Source organism: Chiloscyllium plagiosum, unplaced genomic scaffold (genome assembly GCF_037043375.1).
Source record: "Chiloscyllium plagiosum isolate Xiang-an unplaced genomic scaffold, Cpla_swu_hap1 HiC_scaffold_5, whole genome shotgun sequence".
Lineage (NCBI taxonomy): Eukaryota > Metazoa > Chordata > Chondrichthyes > Orectolobiformes > Hemiscylliidae > Chiloscyllium > Chiloscyllium plagiosum.
Genome location: NW_028270143.1, coordinates 119,655,007 through 119,674,983, shown reverse-complemented (window position 1 = coordinate 119,674,983; position 19,977 = coordinate 119,655,007). Strand labels below are relative to the sequence as shown.

The window sequence follows — 19,977 nt, the reverse complement described above, 5'->3', positions numbered from 1 at the left end:
AGAGTTAGATCAGATTCCCTCCAGTGCAGAAACAGGCCCTTCGGTCCAACAAGTCCACACCGACCCTCCGAAGGGTAACCCACCCAGACCCACTTGAAAGTAGCGGCGTCTCAGACTGTATTCAGTTGCTATTTCTCAGTCTAAAGGTCTGTTTAATCTGTGAAATGGGGGGGGGGGGGGGGGGGGTTAAGGGGATGAAATTACTAAAGAGAGAGAAGAGGAGAAGGGGTGACCATCACCTGAACGAAACTGTCACTCATTCATTTACAAAAAAAAAACCCTACTCACTTCCTTCAAGTGTTATCGTCCTGTGGCAAGTACAGATTCTAAGGAGCGCAAAATTTCTGCTTTCTTAAAAACACACCCACCCCACCCCAATACATACAAGGCTAATAAAAGTGTGCTGCCCGCTTTAAGAGAGAGAGAGAGAGAAAGCTGGCCCGTTGGTGGCGAGTAATCTGAAATCACTGGAATGCAAATGTTTAAAAGCGCCACGGAAATTGAACCGCCCTCCTCCCTCGCTCCTCCCCTTCAATACCGTTTCCCTGTGTTTAAAAAAAAACCCCCCAGCTCGGAATCCCTGTGCAAGGAATCCCGAAATATTTACAAATAAAACTATCCAGGAAAGGGGTGAGAGAGGAAGGAGTAGAAATGAAACCGAGAGAATATCCAATTTCCCTTGCCATCCTGTCCTACTATTAAGCGTTGATTGAAAGATACATTTTTCAATGTATCACAGTAACTGATACATTAGCCCATCCTCCCCACTGTCACCTCTCACTTTGCATCTCTCCAATGTATTTTTTCAAGGTGCATGTATTTCTGGCAGCGTCTCGATCTTTCTTTCTTTCTCTTTTGCTCTCTCTCTCTCTCTCTCTCTCACTCACTTGGAGCCAGTGTTGTACAGCTGATACCAGGGTGCTGCTATTATTCTCTCTCTCTCTCTCTCTTTCTCTGAAGCAAACATCCGGGTTTCCCAGCTTCACCGCTGGACAAGCTTTTTTAGAAGCCATTTTGGACTGGGTTCAGTTTTTTTTTCCCGTGGATTCACCACACCGCCGGCCATTCAAAAAAAAAATAATAATTATGACCCATTCTCTGCTAAGGCTGAACGTTTGCCAAGCTCTGCCGCTCCTGGAGTCAAGATCTAGCTCTGCGTTTGCTGCTGTGCACTGGGGATTGCTGAGCCAACAGTGAACTTTCTTTTTGTGTGTTGCATTTACCGCAGGGAGAAATAATTATACATCTATCTATCTCATCAATTATTTTGGAAGAAAGGGGAAGAGAGAGAAAGAGAAAGAGAGAGAAACACACAAACACACACACACATACAAGCGTCAAAGGAGGAGGAGAGAGGAAACGCAACAGAAGAGGAGGAGAAGGTGGTGGTTCTAGGAACAACAACAAAAAAAATAAGCAACTACTTGGTTTCTGTGTTGTTTGTGCCTGAGTGTTGGACTACTTACAGAACGTGGAGATCAACGGGCCCTGGTGCCAACTGTGTGTCATTTTATTTCTCTCCAGCTCTATTTCTCCCCCCCCCCTCTCTCCTTGGAGTGTGTGTCTTAAGGAAGAAAGACACACGTTTTAAATGTTGACGAACTGAACAGATACCCTCGCCCGCAGGAAACTAACCCCACGTTTGGTGTATTTGAATATGATTGCTTGCTGGTTGACTTTTGTACTTCTGACAACTTTTTCTACAGGTAAGAAGAATTGGCGGTTGTGAGACCCCCCCCCCTCCCCTAATTATTTTGTCTCTTACACAGACTGTGAAATTAATCTCAAGACTGTGGAGAAACTCGGGGGTGATGAGTGTGGGGGTAGAAAGATTCAGAGATTCTACATCTCTACTGTGTAGCTTTGATTTTTTTTTTGTTGGTTTATAAATGACTACAGATGCTTGTGGTTTGTTCTGTGGGAGGTGACAGGATTTCTGTGTGTCTGTGTGTAGTTTGAGTTTAACTTTGTATCGTATTGGGGAGTCATTGTGGTTTTCCTATTGCTGTGTGTTGATTTCCCTCTCTCCCTCCTCAATTGATTCACGTGGCCTGATTTGTAAAGTGGGGCAGCTCGATTTTCGGAATACAGAAGGCACGGATAAGATTTTATCTAAGAAAATAATTTTAAAATCGGGAACATTTTACATTGTACATTCCTCCCTCTATTTTTATTTCGTAACGGGGAAAGTTTTGGCTTAGCTATTTGGAGTTGGAAAATGCCCTGAACCCTTTTCTTTGTAAACTTAGTGTAAACATCCAGCTTCTGTTTTTTTTTGTTGGTTCCACTATCTTATTCAAAGGAAGTGGGTGCGGAAAATTCCCCCCCCCCCCTTTTTTTAAAAAAAATAAGACGATTTCTTCCCTCACAGCCCCTTTGTTTTGATATCGCAGCATGTGTGTGTAAGGTGGAGGAATTTATTGCAACCTCTTGGTTAGAGATAATGCCCAACTTTTCACGGGACAGCTACTTTTGTTTTGGTTTTGCGATGTGGTTGCCGTCTCGATGTTAATCCGAAACATTGAAGTTTTGGGGGAGATCCCTGCAGCATCTTTTGAGTTGGTTATGGGGGAGAGGGTGTGTGTGTGGGGAGGGATTGTAGGGTGTTGTGGAGATATCAACAGAAGCTGATCGGGTGGTAGTGGAAACAAAGACGATCCGTCCACTGGAAACATTTTGTTTTGTAATATAGTGGGGAAGATCAGCTTTGCATTCTTACACGTGCATCCATAACCAAACACACACTGGCCTCTCTAGGAAAATTGCGCGTAGCCTCATTTAGACTGGGCAATTAAATATGCACCAAGCCCCTTTCTCTTTATTTATGGTCGATTCCACTCTATGGTTTTAAATTATCGTATTATTTTTGTTAAAAGAAACCCTCTGTTCTCTTAACCCAAGTTTGCACGTGTTTGGAGATTAGCCTTTGTGTATTTACGTTGAGGGGGTATGTATGTATGTATGTGTGTGTGTGTGTGTGTGTGCTGGGGGAATTGTCACATGGCTGTTGGATACGAAATGAGAAACCACTGGAAGGGGGAAGGGAAGGAAAGGAGAGCCCGGGCTAACATTGTGTTTTAAGGGAGAGGGAGGAGAGCTGTAACAATTCTCAGCCCGCTGGAGTGAGAACATCTGATTCATTCTTTTAACCGAGGGAGCACTGTGGTCATCTGGAGGGGACGCGGTTCAGTTTCACTGTAAGGGAAACGCTGGCGAGAATGGGTGAGGCGCTTTTTATTAACTGTTGTTAAACTTTTAATTCGTTATTTTTTTAAAAAAAAAATCTGCTTTGGCAATCCCGGCGGAATAACGTGGAGCGAATGAGTTGAAATAAAATAGTCCATTGTGTCCAAAATGGTGCTTGTGTTTCTGTTTTGTAATGCCTGGATTAGCTCATCACTTGGTGCCTACTTTGGTTAGCACCCCCCACTCGTTTGATATTGTTAAAATTGTGGCAACATGTATTTAAAAAAAATAAAATGTTGTGAAGACGTGTTAGGAAAGCAGGAACTGCTGCCGGTTGTGGTTTTTCCTTGAGAGGAGATTAAAAGTTAACCTTTAGAACTGGATTCAGACACAGCCACACCATCTAGGGAAGTGTGTAAGTGAAATAACTTAGGGTTTTATAATAGCCCATAGCTTCTGAAGTTGATTTTATTACTGGGTGTCAGATCTATTGATAAATCTACTCATTTGTGGCATTTACTGACTGAAAACATTGTGTTGCAATTCCATCTCCACTTTCTGGTTAAGTGGTTTGTTTATGTGATTTAACTTGATATATATGGGGGGGGGAGAATTGTTTTCTCCTGCAATGTTACATGCTTGCATTTTCACATAACAACAGTGTCTGGGATGTGATGTGTTTTCTTACTGGCAGCTGGTTTTAAATTGCATTTAAGGGGAAAGTAAATGAAGGCAAAAGGGATAGAAACGAGTTTAAATACCTTTTGGCCTGAATGGCCCACTTTTGCATTTAGTTTTGCTCCTACTAATGTTTTGTGGTTTTTGTTTGTCTCCTCAAACTGTATTATCTATGCTGCTCACTAAAGAAAGAAGCTTACCTTTACACAGCCCTATCTATTTTTGTTTCTCAACTGGTTGCGTTCTCAACTTTGTTTAAATGTAATATTTGTGCCAAAATCTGAAGTGTTTCTTTAACAGAAAAAAATTATAAAGCAGAGTAAATAATGTTTATGTTGGATGTGTAATACCAGGCAATAATCATTTCTCTGCCTTTAAATGCTCGAGGTTAAATCCCATGCCCGCACACTTTATGTGACATCTTCCTTACAATGATTTTATTTTCATCAGTGCTCAGCAGCTCACCACATGGGCATGATTATAAACAGGCTGTAAAGGCTACTTTTTCAAATAAACGTTCAATGTTTAATTTTAGAATGATAAATATTTGAATTCTGCCCCTATGCCCCCCACAGACTCTTGCTGCCAAAAAAAAGACTGCTGCTTTGTTGCCCCTGAATAAAGTAAAATAATATTTCCTTTGCTTTTTGAAGCAAGGTTCTTTCACACTCCTCCTGCTTTCATATTAGACCACAGTCCCATTTGACCAGCTGAAGTGAGTCAAAACGTACAGTGCAAGTTGTTTCTGAAGAGTGTAGTCTATAAACTAGCTGCCCTTCACATTTTCAAAGTCCTGGTTTTACAAGGTACAATCAAAAAAAACATGAGCCACCTGCTGTTCTGTGAGCCCGTGTTTTGAAAATCCCTGGATTAAATTCTTGCCCTCCTGAATTTCTGTCAACATTTCTGAAGCGAATTTTGCAAACTGTACCAATGGGCAATTGCTTATCATTTGCAGCTTTGGACCAAAAATAGCTACTTTTTTAAAAAAGTTTGTTGCAACTTTCATCACAAAAGAAAAGTCAATACTCTGATCAGATTGTTTTATCTAATTTACTATGAGAGCTTAGGTGTGTTCTCACTACTTTTGTGATGAATGTGTGATCAATAGATATTTGGGTGCAGACTGGCATTTGGCATGTTAAGAGCATTCTGAACCATATGCTTCAGTGATTATGGATCTGTTGTTTGTAGGAGCAGTTCTGGTGTTGCTTAAGAGAATTATACAAAATTTGAAATGTGTTGACCTAAGTCTGTTGCTCTTAATCTGTCGTGTGACAAATAAGCTGCACAAACTGGTTTGGTTTAGATGAGATCATTCTGAATGGAGTTATTTTACAGCTTTAATCTTTATTCCATTAGACTGCTTTTACCTTTCTCCTTTTTCTGTTTGGTTCTTTTTGGGTATATTTTGCGATTTTAAGTGCCCAATGGAACCCATATGGCACCTATTAAAGAATATTGTAATAACACACTGAGCTCCAATCTTCTCCATTCTGTTTACTATAGAAAGCAGCCCATTATACTCTTGTCAATCAAGCGAGCATATTACTTGACAGTAATGACACAAAATGCTCAGTGCTCTTGTCTATCTCTAACATAACCAAACTCAACAACTGATGAACAAGAGGAGCTGTGAAGAACAAAAAAAAAACCCTCCTTATTTCACAAAACGATGGCAACGCTGGAAAAGTGTTGGGAAAGTGGTCTTGAGCTTCAGCTAATATTTCAAGAGCATGAGGAGAATTTTGGGGACATCTTTTTAGATGAGGGCTGGGCTGTACTGGCATTCCTAAACCAACTGGGCTTTAGCTATGGAGGCTTGTAAAGCCATTGGTTTTGATTTTTAAAATTTTTTTTTTTTGTTTGTTTTGAAACTCTTCCAGTAAGCATTTTGTACTCTTCGTAAAATAGGGGAGTGATTGAAAAGTTTGAAGTGCTGGAGTCAGATTCAAGTGATTGATTTGCCCAGAGTAATTAAGGTCTGGTGCCCATTCAAATTCAAAAAGTGTGGTGCTGGAAAAGCACAGCTGGACAGGTAGCATCCGAGGAGCAGGAGAGTCGACACTTCGGATATAAGCTCCTTCATCATTCGTGATGAAGAGGAGTCGTATTCTCCATAAGCAGAAGAATTGAGGTTTTGAGCATAAGCTCAGGAATGATGAAAGGCTAATGCCTGAAACGTCAATTCTCCTGCCCCTCGGATGCTGCCTGGCTGGCTGTGCTTTTCCAGTGCCACACTTTTTGAGACTGATCTTCAGCATCTGCAGTCCTCACCTTTTTCTCGCATTCGGCTTCCTCAAGGCACAAACTGCGCCATTTTCCAGGACTTTTTTCCTTACTAAAATAAAGAGTTGCCCTTTATGCAGTCCAAGCTATTTTAGTTTCTCAACTACCGTGTCCTCAACTTTTGCTTAAATGTAATAGAGTCATAGAGACGTACAGCACGGAAACAGACCCTTCGGTCCAACTCGTCCATGCCGACCAGATATCCCAACCTAATCTAGTCCCATTTGCCAGCACTTGGCCCATATCCCTCTTAAACCCCTTCCTATTTGTATACCCATCCGCTCTCTGCATGGAAAAAAGTTGCCCCTCCTGTCCCTTTTAAATCTTTTCCCCTCTCATCTTAAACCTATGCCCTCTAATTCTGGACTCCTCTACCTCAGGGAAAAGACCTTGGCTATTTACGCTGCCTACATACAATAGTGTATATCTATCTATTTGGGATTTTTTTTTTCTTGGAAAATGGGGGAAGTGCTATATCTCCCTGTCAACATAACCAGTATATGCTTAAGAGACATGTTCACGATAATGTTGCTATATCTTAGCATGTGACCTGAGGTTAAAGGTCTCATTCTCCATCTTACCTCAGATCACTTGAAGCACAGAAAGTTGAGATTATTTTTTAAACAGCTGAGAAATTAGTTGAGGACGCCAACAAAAACTCAGACCAAAGTTTCAAGTAATTCAGCACACATTTCCAGCCAATGTCAAAATAATTTAGAAATTACAAACCAGTTAATGTAGCATTACTATGTCTGGAACCTATTCTTAAGGGAGGTTTTTTTGTTCATTCGTGGGACATGGGTGTCGCTGGCTGGGCCCAGTATTCATTGCCCATCCCTAGTTGCCTCTGAGAAGGTGCTGGTGAGCTGCCCTCCCGAACCGCTGCAGTCCACTAACTAACTAAACCACTGTGCAATCAGACAAAATCAATACAGCTTTCCAAAGGTAAATTTATTAGACTTTTGTTAAGGATGTAATGAGATGGTTAGGTAAGGGAGAACTAGAAAATGGAGCACGCAAGATAAAAGGTTCATGGACAAAACCAGAAATTGCTGTAAAAGCTCAACAGGTCTGACAGTATCCGTGGATAGTACTTGGGTCAAAAGTGTTTCTTTTAAACCTCCTCACCCAGCATGGCATCCACTGTTCCCCCAATCCACCATTTTGGAAGGTGGCACCTTGTGAGTTATTTCTTCGCAAAGCTGACCCTTCCCTGACATCTGGCACGATTTGCTACTTGTTTAGGTTGGCAGATTTCAATTTGCTCTCTTCCCGTTCCTAGTGCCAGTTTGGCCTAACTAGCAGCTTCACTCCTGTGTTGCCACCAAGCTCACCAGCATGTCCCTGCTGTCTCAGTCCCAGATGGCACCGAATTCCAGCGCCCCTGTAATCTTCCTGACCCAGGTTGATTCCTGGTTTCGCCACGCCCTGATTTTTAATTTAAAAAAAAATCATCTTTGTTTTCAAATCCCTCTTAGGCCTTGCTGCCTCTATATCCCTATTGTGTGCACCAGGCCCACGACTTTGAGATCTCTGCATGCCTAATCCCTTTATTTTATAGCTCCAGCACCCCTCTGTCCCTGTGGAGATCCCCCTCAAACAGCCCTCTGCCTCTCTACTTTTTTTTTAAAATGAAAGATGCAACAGAAGAATCAAACCCTCCCTGACACTGCCCCCGTCAGACTCTCCTTGGATGGGGACAGTACAGAGTAAAGCCCACTGTGTTGTTTTAAAACGGCAAAGTAAACGTCTGCCCCACTCTCGAACCGAAATAAAGTCCCAGTGACTGGGTGGGAGGCAAGCAAATAAACAAAAAAACTGCTTTCCTTAACTTCGTTCCCACCAACCACTCTTGGAGCGGGGACAGTCGGGGTTGAGATGTGGAATAAGCGTTCCACCACTCAGTCGAACGCAAGGGAAAACTAAATATCAAACTCCCTCAGCTCCGTCCCTGCCAAACGTTCCCAGGACGGAGACAACAATGACCTAAAGGTCAGAGGGGAAAGGTACCTCTACCAATTGCAAAGGAAAACAAAATTCCCCTTGCACCGACCCCTTCAAGCACTTCTTGAGAAGGGATAATGCGGGGTTAAAATAGAAGCCCCACTGGGCTCCAAAGTTGATATGCAGGGAAAATAAATCTGCCCTCTTCCGGGGTCACCAAACCAAAAACAGCGTAAACTCAAAATCAAACGGAAGCTTGTACTGTGGAAGCAAAGAAACGAACTGAATCAGAATGGTGTTATCCAAGGCTGATAATGCACTGCAAACGCTGTGGTGCCCATCAGTCACCAAAGGCCTACACCGTAGCAGTGAGCATCGCCTGTTCCTACTGCTGTACTTCTCTCTTCTCTTTCAAAACCTGCTCCTTAAACCAAAGTTTTGGTCACCTGGATTCTGTTTTATAACTCCATTGTGAAGCACCTTTTTGGGATGTTTCATTATGGTAAAGATGGTGGATCCATGTATTTCTTTTAAAACTAGATTATAAAACTTCTGAAAAGTACATTCTGGAAACCAAAATCAAAAATGTGGAGGGGTTGAGGTGTAGTGGCCCTGCGGATATACGTATAACCCTCCAGGGCAGATGGTGAAATTTGACTTCAGTTAAAAATCTGGAGTTAAAAGCTAGTTGTCGATTTGTGGTTTTTAAAAAAATAAACCCATTACTAATGCCCTTTTTTTTAAGAGAAGAAAATCGTTGGCTTTACCTGGTCGGGCCTACATGTGACTCCAGGCCCACAGCAATGTGGTTGACTCTTACCCATCCCTAATTGACCAGAGGGTGGTTAATAAATACTGGGCCTAGCTAGTGAGTTCGCATCCTGCGAATTAACTTTAAACCAAAGGCAAACAAATACAATGTTTCTACATTGCCCATGTAACAATGTTAGGTGCCTCAATCCAATTTGTAACATCTGTAACGTTTACACATTTCAGCGACTAGTGTCTGCCCTGAGGGTTTCTTGAAGTTACCAGGCTAAGTGACTTCAGATAGTGCCCACCCCCCCCATGTCTTTGTGGCAGGTGGTCCCAAGCATTACGATTTGACTGGATGTATTGAAGTCACGTGACTAAGTACAGTGAACATGATTTGGAGCTGCCGGCGTTGGACTGGGGTGTACAAAGTTTAAAAATCACACAACACCAGGTTACAGTCCAACAGGTTTAATTGGAAGCGCACTAGCGTTCGGAGCGACGCTCCGAAAGTACAGTGAAAAGCTTTGTTTTGTGAGCAGTACAGGGAGATCATAGCGAAGAAGGACATGCTGAACATTGGGGGCTTAGACAGAGCGAGGTGTACAAGGGTTATGGCTGCACAGGAGGTGTGCAAAGCAAGATCAACATTATTTGAAATTAGAGAGTCCATTCATCAGTCTAATAATGGCAGGGAAGAAGTGTTCTTGAAACCATTGGTGTCAGTGTTCAAGCTTCTTTATCGTCTGCCTGATGGAAGAGGTTATAACTGGGGTGGGAGGGCTCTTTGTTGGCAGCGAAGTGTAAATGGATGGGAGGTTGGCTTCTGTGAAGGTCTAGGCTATGCATGCAACTTCCTGTAGTTTCCTACAGTCCTGGGCAGAACAGTTCAGAGTTTTGTGAGTCAGTCAGCACCTAGTTGTTAACAGTACAGAGGAGATTCACGAGGTTGATGCCAGAAGTGAGAGGATTGTCTTATGAAGAGAGACCGAGCAGTTTCACCTGATACCATCGAGTTCAGAAGAATGAAAGGAAATCTAGTTGAGGTTGATAATATGTTAAAGGGGATTGACAAGGTAGATATAGAGAGGTTGTTTCCCCTTGTGGGGCATTCTAAAATAAAGAGGTCATAGGTTTAAGATTAGAGGTAGCAGATTTAAAACAGATGAGATTAGATTAGATTCCCTACAATGTGGAAACAGGCCCTTCGGCCCAACAAGTCCACACTGACCCTCCGCAAAAGCAGCCCACCCCCCTCAGACTAATGCACCTAACACTATGGGCAACTTAGCGTGGCCAGTTCACCTGACCTGCACATCTTTTGGATTTTGGGAGGAAACCGGAGCACCCGGAGGAGACCCACCCAGACACGAGGAGAATGTGCAAACTCCACACAGACAGTCGCCTGAGGTTGGAGTTGAACCTGGGACCCTGGTGCTGTGAGGCAGCAGTGTTAACCGCTGAGCCACCGTGCTGCCCTAACTTCTCTCGAAGGGTCAGGAATCTGTGTGGAACTCACCCCCCCACAGTATGGTGGATGCTGGGACACTGAGTAAATTTTAAGGAGGTGATAAATGTTTAATTAGTAACAGGTTGGTGGGTTACGCGGAGAGACAGGAAAGTGGAGTCGAGGCTGAGAGGAGATCAGCCATGATTGTGTTAAGTGGCTGTGCAGATTCAGAGGGGCTGAATGGCCTGCTGCTCATAGTTTGAATGGCCTTGGAAGGTGCAGTCTGCTTGTCCTCATTTGAAGACAACTCTTGCATGTTTTGGGCAGTTTTTCACCACGTTGATGGTTTCCCCCAGACACATCTGATGTTTGTCTACCTGTGTGTCCCTGGGAGCATCCTGAACAGCACAGGATGACCTTCAACAAATGCCACGGCATCTGTTCCCCTGCCCTCCTTGAGAAGAGCATGCAGTTGTCTGCAGGAACAATTTGACGGCAGTGCCCTTGCCACCAACCAAGCTACATCGTGGTGCTTGTTTGAAAGTTCTAGTGATGGATTTATATAAACTCACTCTGTCTTGTGTTCTCGGCTCAGCCCAGCTGCATCTTTGCAGACTCTGCAGCTCCATTCAGAGTTAAATATAAAACCCACTGACTGAGCTATGCCCATGTGGAATCACCTATTTAGCTGCCTATTGACGTTTCAGAGTCTTCATGTGGATGCGGGAGCTGTATGATGAACCAGCTCTTCCATGGAGTTTTACGTGGGGATGGTGTAAAATAAAGATAAGTGAGGAGGGAGAAGCAGTGGGAGCCTCTCCTGTTGTCCACCTGCGTTGTCGGAAAGGGCTGAGGAAAAATAAGGTGAGAGGAAGAACAGAAAGAAGGATAAAATGTGCCTGTACCCCCCAGGGCAGGTCATTGGTGGCCGAGTTCATTGTGCAGTATTGAAGGGCTCTGGCCCAAAACGTCGATTCTCCTGTTCCTCGAATGCTGCCTGACCTGCCGTGCTTTTCCAGCAACGTGCACAACTCTGATCTCCAGCATCTGTAGACCTTGGTGACTCTTGCATTTGGATTGGGCCCATTGAGATACCACATCACTGTTGCCCTGAGGATAGTTTAACAGTTGTGCTATTTTCCACAGTTGCATGGTCATTTATTTTGTTTTTGCACAGTTCTTGACTGTAACTTTTGAAAGGATCAATTTCTAACCTCGCGGGGAGAAAGAAGGCCACACTCTCACACCTAGCCCCTCTCGACGGGGTGAGGTAGAGCAGTTGAATTCCTCCCGGGTTTGTACCACTTCAGTTACAAAGACGGGTCCTTTTAATGAAGGCAAACTGAGTCGAGGCCTTCCTTTGCTTGGGCTCTGAGCTCCTGAAAAGGCTGTCATTAGTGCTACCTTCTGTGCAGACAGCATGCTATAGATGACAGGGCAATGCCCACGTGTGGGTACAGTTGACTAACAGTTGGCATGAGGAGAATGCAGAGGCTGGCGCTCTCTTCACCTGGTGAGCTTCTGTTACTGCCAGGAATTTCCGGATTGCACCGTCACTCAATAGACGCGGTGTTGCTAAGTAACAACAAGCCAGCATTCTCTCCCGTTGGGAGACAGGATGGACTGCAGGTGTTGGAAGCCAGCGTCAACAGACATGAAGCTGGGCGAAAGTGGGTACTGCAGATGCTGGAGATCAGAGTCCAGATTAGTGTGGTGCTGGAAAAGCACAGCAGGTCAGGCAGCATCCGAGGAGCAGGAAAACTGACGTTTCGGGCAAAAGCCCTTTATCAGGAATGAGGCTGGGAGCCTCTAGGGTGGGGAGATAAATGGGAGGGGGGTGGTGGGGCTGGGGAGAAGGTAGCTAAGAGTGCAGTAGATGGATGGGAGTGGGGATGAAGGCGATAGGTCAGAGAGGAGGGAGGGTGGAAAAGCACAACATTCGAGGAGCAGGAAAGTCAACGTTTCGGGTGGAAACCCTTCCCCAGTCCTGACCAAGGGTTTCGGCCTGAAACGTTGACTTTCCTGCTTCTCTGATGCTGTCTGACCTGCTGTGCTTTCCCAGCTTCATGTGTTTTCTCTCCTATTGGAAAAAGTACTAATTCTCAAAGAGAAAAGGAAAAACCTACATTTACATAGTGCCTTTCATCACCACTGGATGCCTCAGTACTTAAGCCAATGAAGCATACTTGCTGTAGCACTGTAGGAATCATGTTAAAAGTTACACCACACCAGGTTATAGTCCCACAGGTTTAATTGGAAGCACAGTAGCTTGTACCTGAAGGAGCGTCGCTCTGAAAGCTAGTGCTTCCAATTAAACCTGTTGGACTATAACCTGGTGTTGTGTGATTTTTAACTTTGTACACCCCAGTCCAACACCGGCATCTCCAAATCATGTAGGAATCATGGCAGCCAACTGACTCTAGCAATCTTCCCACCAACACCCACCTGATCATGCCCATGTCCTGTGTTTTGTTAGTGATGGGGTGCTTTGAAGGACATGTATTGGGCAGGAGGAGAACTCCCATCCTGCTTTTCCAAATGGGGTCTTCCTACTTGAGCAGTTTAGATTAGATTCCCTACAGTGTGGAAACAGGCCCTTTGGCCCAACAAGTCCACACCGACCCTCCGAAGAGTAACCCACCCAGACCCATTTCCTTCTGACTAATGTATCTAACACTATGGGCAATTTAACATGACGAATTCACCTGACCTGCACATTTTTTTTGGACTGTGGGAGGAAACCGGAGCACCTGGAGGAAATCCACGCAGACACAGGGAGAATGTGCAAACTCCACGCAGACAGTCGCCTGAGGCAGGAATCGAACCCGGGTCCCTGGTGCTGAGAGGCAATAGTGCTCACCACTGAGCCACTGTGCCGCCCAGGTGGGGATTATGGTTTAACTGAATTCCATCGAAAAGACACAGCTCTGACAGTGCGGTGCTTGTTCAGGACTGGTTTGGAGTGTCAGCTTTGATCTATGGGATGGCGGCGCAATGGGTCATTGGTTAGTACCGCTGCCTCACAGTCCCAGGGACTTGGTTCGATCCCACCCTCGGGTGAACACCCGTATGGAATTTGCACATTCTCTCTGTGTGGGTTTCCTCCGTTCTCTCCCACAGTCCAAAGATGTGCAGGTTGGGGTGGATTGGCCAAGCTAAATTACCCATCGTGCCCAGGGATGTGCAGGCTAGGTGGATCAGCCACATGAAATGCATGGTTACAGGGACAGGCTGGGGGATGGATCTGGGGTGGGATGTGCGTTTGGAGGGTTGGTGTGGGCTCAATGGGTTGAATGGCCTGCTTCCAAATGCAATTTGTGTTTAAGTCCTGGAGTGAGACTTGAATCTGGAACCTTGGGCACTGCACAGAGACAGACACGCACTCTTGCATGTACTGGAAAGAGCACCTCAAAAGGAGTTTGAAGGGTAGGGTAGGTAGTTGATCATTGTGCGTTTGTGGAGAAAGTGAGGACTGCAGATGCTGGGAATCAGAGTCCCACTTTTTGACGTTGTGCATTTGTCTTATTAACTACATACAATGTCCATAACTGGAAAGTTTTTCATCTAGTGTTTTGTTGTGCAGTCACTGGGCTCCCGGGCTGCGTCTTCAGTCTCCCACCTTTTTTATCTGGGAAGATCAAATCCATTCACGAGGTTTTGATGGCTCTGATTCAGTTTCGGAAGAGGTTTGTACTGGAAAGTTGGCGCTGACCTCGGGTGAGGAGCGGGCAGCCATGAGGACTCCCGAGTTCTCAGGAATTGCCAAGCGTACTCTCACTGGCTGAAAAGATGGAGAGAAGTTGTGATCCCGGCTTGTAAAACACTGAAAGGAGCAAGCCGTGAAATAGGACATTGACCCGTGGCCGGGTGCACCAGACTCTCCTCTGTTAACATTAAAAAGCTTAAAGTAAAATTTGAAATCAAAAGTAACTTTTTTATTTTCCCTCGAGTGGTGAATATTTCAGTATTTTCTGAGGAAAGATAGTCAAGGTACGCTTTTGTTTAAAGAAGGAAGAGTACCTGGAAGGTGTTACTGAGTATTGGCAATGCAATGGTTGTTCTTGATCTTTTTAATTAACCTGTTTGGTGTTGGTATCACGCACACACCCCTTGGAACATCCCAGCGGTTATTAGAACAGGGAACTAGACTGAGACTCTGGATTCTGTCTGTTGCGGTGAATGAGAAAAAGTAATCCCATAGCACTCTGGAGAAAATCAGAGGTCTCTTTAACGACCTGGCAAATTTTCATTTTGTGAAGTGGATTCTCCAGACAACGGTCCCCTTGCAGTTTGTGGAATCTTGCTGTGCATAAATTGGCAGCTCAGTTTGCCGTTACAACTGCACTCTAAAGGAAGCCATGAGGTGTGATAGACACAGACTTGCTTCCTGTTTAGTCAGGGACTTGCCAGAGCCAGGATTAAAGGGGCTGCCTTTCTGCACGTCAAATTCTCCAATCTGACAGATTCTACACTGCGCCATCAGTCCAAGGCAGCTAGTCTATGTTTTACAGTGTGCTCCTGTCTGGGGCTTGTGCTCAGAGATTTGAGAGTTTGCAACCTTTGTTCATGCAACAAGATAATGTTTCCTTTTTTTTAAGGAGAGTACGCCATTGAGCTACTTGAGCCTGCTCCACCATTCTGTAAAATCATGATTGAACTGTAACTTCACCTTGCTGTCCCCCCCCACCCCCCACCCCATCCCCTCCCCCATGAATCTTTGACTCCTTTTCAGTTAAAAGTTCTGTCTGGTTCTGCCCTGACTATTCCCTGTGCTGCAGCCTCCACTGCTCAATGGGAAAGAGTATTTCAACGACTAATGACCCTCTGAAGAAATTCCTCATCCCTGTTTTCAACAGGAGTCGTCTTTTATTTTTAATCAGTTCGCTCCTTTTTTCTTAGACTGTCTCCCCTTGTGGGGTGAATTTATCACCATCTAATCCTGCCAAGCCTCCAATAGGATTATTTACAGAGCTCCAATGAGAATGGGCCCAACCTTCTCAACATTTGCTCATTGGACAGTCTCTTCGTCCCAGGAACAACCAAAAGAAACTTCTCTTGACCGTGTAATCCTTGAACCCCTTGACTATCAAGCATCTGAACGTGGCCTTGAATAAGTCATAGAGTCCTACAACATGGGAACGGGTCCTTTTTTGGCCCAAACTGGTTCGTGTCTGAGTGCGACCTCACCAACATCCTATATAACTGCAACATAACTTCCCTACATCTATACTCAGTGCCCTGACTGATGAAGGCCAGCGTGCCAAAAGCCTTCCTCACTGCCCTGTCTACCTGTGACTCCCACTTTTCAGTGAACAGTGAACCTCGAATCTGAGGTCCCTCCATTCCACTACATGTGTGCTGTGCTCTGGGGAAGAGAATTCTGCAGAGTAACCACCCTCTGAGAAAGGGGAAAAAACAATCCTCAATCTCTGTCTTTCCTTCTCAAACTGTGCTTTGATTATGGACTCCTCCACGAGAGGAAACCTTCTCCACTGTTTCAAGACTGCTTTAGGGAGATTGCAAGTCTCTAAGATTAAAGTCCAGCATTCTGAAATGGCGAGGAATTAGAATAGTTGGTTATTTTTGACTGACTGGTGGACTTGTGCTGGATCACAGGGCCTTTTTTCTCTGCAGTAGATCTCTGACGATACGTGAGTCACATAGAGGGTCGCTCAGATTTTTTTGTAGTTTGGAGTTCTGTATTTTCTCCCTAATTAAGAAACGTTGCACAGTCCTTTTGAGTATAGGGGTTGGGAAGTCCTGTTGAGGTTGTACAGGACATTGGTGATGCCTCCCCTGGAATAGTCTGTCCAGTTCTGGTTGCCCAGTTACAGAAAGGATATTATTAAGTTGGAGAGGGTTTAGCAGAGATTTTATCAGGATGTTGCCAAGTATGGAAGGTTTGAGTTATAAAGAAAGGCTGGGATCTTTTTTTTTCCTTGAGCATTGAAGGTTGAGAGGCGACTTTTTTTAGAAGTGTATAAAATAATGGGCGTTGATAGGGTTAATGGTCGTTGAAACCCACCATCCTGGGGAAAGCCTAGACCAGGGGCATATATTTAAGGTGAGAGGAGAGAGATTTTAAAGACCTGAGCAAATGTTTTACACAAAGGGTAGTTCGTGTGTGGAATGAACTCCCTGAGGAAGTGGTGGGTGTGGGCACAGTTAGAATGTTTGAAAGACATTTGGATAAGTACATGAATAAGGAAGGTTTGGAAGCAGATGGGCCAGGAGCAGGTAGGTGGGACAATTTAATATAGGATTATGTTCAGCACGGACTGGTTGGATTGAAGGGTCTGTTTCTGTGCTGAATAGCTCTATCACAGACTGCGTTTCTATTCCTCCTGCTAAAGTGGGAAACCATGTGCACTCTACATCTGTACTGTCAATGTCTTTTAGCCACTCACATAATGAGTTTACAAATGGATACCAACAGGTTGTGTCCCTCCAACTTGCTTTCCCACCTATCCTGCACAAATTTGACTCCAGCTAGTATTCCCCTCTTTTCCTCCAATGAACCGCACAGGGGACGTTGGCTGCAATTTGACTAAGTCATTAACGGAGATCGTAAATAGCTGTGCGCCGCTGTCAAATTAATCCGATCAGATGTGAGTACATATTAAGTATTTATGCCTGCCCCACAACGCCCATAAAATGCTCCAGAATCCAATGTGCATCAAGGCCAGAAAAAGCAGGATGTTCCGGAGATACTCAGCAAGTCTGTCAGGAGCAGTGGCAAAGCAGAGTTAATACTTCCTGTCTGGTATAACACTTCTTCAGTTCTGGATCCTCTTCCTAGTGAGTCATTTCATAGCTCAAAATGTCGACCTTCTTTCTCTCTCACCTGAAATTGCCAAATCTGCCAAGTTTCTTGAACCTTTATTGTTTCTATTTCAGATCTCCAGCTCCTGCTTTTGTTTTTGGGTCTCTGGTTTTTCATCGTGAACTGGATGATGGATTAGAGGTGGAGGTTTTTTTTAAAATTTGCTAGTGGGACGTGGGCATCATTGGCTGGACGGTTGTTACCCATCTCTAGTTACACTTGTGACAATGTCGTTGAGCTGCCCTCTTGAACTGCTATAGTCCACGTGCTGTACGTAGACCCGCAGTGGCATTTGGAGGGAGATCTAGGGTTTTGACCCAGCAGGGCCAATGGGCTGAGAAGTGGCAGAAGGAGTTTAATTCCGATAAATGCGAGGTGCTGCATTTTGGGAAAGCAAATCTTAGCAGGACTTATACACTTAATGGTAAGGTCCTAGGGAGTGTTGCTGAACAAAGAGACCTTGTAGTGCAGGTTCATAGCTCCTTGAAAGTGGAGTCGCAGGTTGAGGATAGCGAAGAAGGCGTTTGGTATGCGTTCCTTTATTGGTCAGAGTATTGAGTACAGGGGTTGGGAGGTCATGTTGCGGCTGTACAGGACATTGGTTAGGCCACTGTTGGAATATTGCGTGCAATTCTGGTCTCCTTCCTATTGGAAAGATGTTGTGAAACTTGAAAGGGTTCAGAAAAGATTTACAAGGATGTTGCCAGGGTTGGAGGATTTGAGCTACAGGGAGAGGCTGAACAGGCTGGGGCTGTTTTCCCTGGAGCGTCGGAGGCTGAGGGGTGACCTTATAGAGGTTTACAAAATTATGAGGGGCATGGATAGGATAAATAGGCAAAATCTTTTCCCTGGGGTGGGGGAGTCCAGAACTAGAGGACATAGGTTTAGGGTGAGAGGGGAAAGATATAAAAGAGACCTAAAGGGCAACTTCTTCACACAGAGGGTGGTACGTGTATGAAATGTGCTGCCAGAGGATGTGGTGGAGGCTGGTACAATTACGGCATTTGGATGGGTATATGAATAGGAAGGGTTTGGAGGGATATGGGCCGGGTGCTGGCAGGTGGGACTAGATTGGGTTGGGATATCTGGACGGGTTGGACTGAAGGGTCTGTGTTTCCGTGCTGTACATCTCCTATGACTCTATGAATGGCGAGGTATTTTTCAATGTTTTCTGTACTGTGTGACTCAATGATGGGTGAGCATACTATACTTAAGAAAATAATCAGAAAGAGCTGCTTTTCTCAGAGTGGTGACAACCTACTCCCACAGGGCAATGGCTGAAGTGAATAAGATGAGCATTTAAACTGGGAATGTACCTGAGAGAAGGGAAGAGAGATATGATGGTAGTACGCTTAACGGGAGCATAAATATTGCTAGACACAGAGTAGGCCAATTGGCCTGTTTTAGTGTCATTTATAAACATTGCTGTTTGATATAAAGATTGGAAGTCCTGACTTTGCACAATACCACAAGCCCTGAGGTAAAGGCCCCAAATCCCCTTGAGTTTCACACTGTCAGAGTCTCTTGTTTTTATTATGGACAAAATAGAATCAGAGTTATCGGGTTGTACAGCACGGAAACAGACCCTTCAGACCAACTTGTCCATGCCGACTAGATATCCTAAATTAATTTAGTCCTATTTGCCAGCACTTGGCCCATTTCCCTCTAAACCCCTTCCTATTCATGTATTCATCCAGATGCTTTTAAATGCTGTAACTGTACAGCATCTACCACTTCCTCTGTCAGCTCATTTCATACATTTAACCATCTTCTATGTGAAAAAGTTGCCACTCAGGTCCCTTTTAAATCTTTCCCCTCTCACCTTAAGCCTATGTCCTCTAGTTTTGGACTCCTCTATCCTGGGGAAAAAGACTTTCGCTGTTCATAGAATCCCCTCAGTATAAAGGCAGACTATTCAGCCAATTGAATCCACACTCTTTAAAATGCATCCCAACCAGACCCACTCCCCTTCCCTATCAGTGTAACCCTGTGTTTCCCGTGGCTAAACCACCCAGCCTACATGTCCCTGGACAATATATGGGCAATTTAGCATGGCCACTCCACCTTAACCTACACATCTTTGGACTTAGCATGAAGGGTGTAGATAGGGTTCATTTTATAAATCTGTATATGGGTCACCCCTCAGCCTCTGACACTCCAGGGAAAATAGCCCCAGCCTATTCAGCCTCTCCCAGTAGTTCAAACCCTTTAACCCCAGCAACATCCTTGTAAATCTTTTCTGAACCCTTTTCCAAGTTTCACAACATCCTTCCAAGAGCAGGAAGACCAGAACTGAATGAAGTCTTCCCAAACTGGCCGAATCAATGTCCTGTGCAGTTGCAACATGATCTCCCAACTCCTATACTCAATGCTTTGACCAATAAAGGAAAGTGTGCCAAATGCTGCTTTCACTACCCCTGTATATCTGTGACTCCACCTGCAAGGAACTATGAACCTGCGCCACAAGGTCTCTTTGTTTGGCAACATTCCCCAGGACCCTATCATTAACTGGCTTGTCTTTCCAGAACGTAATACCTCACATTGATCAAAATTAAACTCACCTGCCACTCCTCGGCCCATCTGATCAAGGTCCTGTTGTACTCTTGAGGTAACCTTCTTTGCTGTCCATTACACCACCAATTCTGGTGTCATCTCCCCATACCTCCTATGTTCACATCCAAATTATTTATGTAAATTACATATTCTGAAAGTGTGCCTTCCAGCTGTAGATTCCCCGAAGAGGGGAAAGCACCCATTCAGCACCCACACTAGATCGCCTCTCATACCTCAACTCAATTGTCCCAAAGTGCCCAGAAAGCATTCCCCATTAACTAAGCCCCTTCACCCGAGGATC

At 44.6% G+C, this 19,977-nt stretch overlaps 1 protein-coding gene across 2 annotated transcripts in view; it reads left to right on the top strand.

Annotated features, from left to right (window-relative positions):
* Nucleotides 1–1,014: 1,014 nt before the first annotated feature.
* Nucleotides 1,015–19,977, top strand: part of acvr2ba (activin A receptor type 2Ba) — a 224,165-nt gene continuing 205,202 nt past the window's right edge. Inside the window, exon 1 of one of the 2 annotated variants that reach the window (XM_087987597.1) lies at nucleotides 1,015–1,706. In XM_087987597.1, the coding sequence (XP_087843723.1) occupies nucleotides 1,658–1,706 (49 nt within the window). In that variant the 5' untranslated portion in view covers nucleotides 1,015–1,657. Of the gene's footprint in view, nucleotides 1,707–2,659; nucleotides 3,223–19,977 lie in introns of those variants that run through there. The other variant, XM_087987598.1, reaches the window with a different exon arrangement.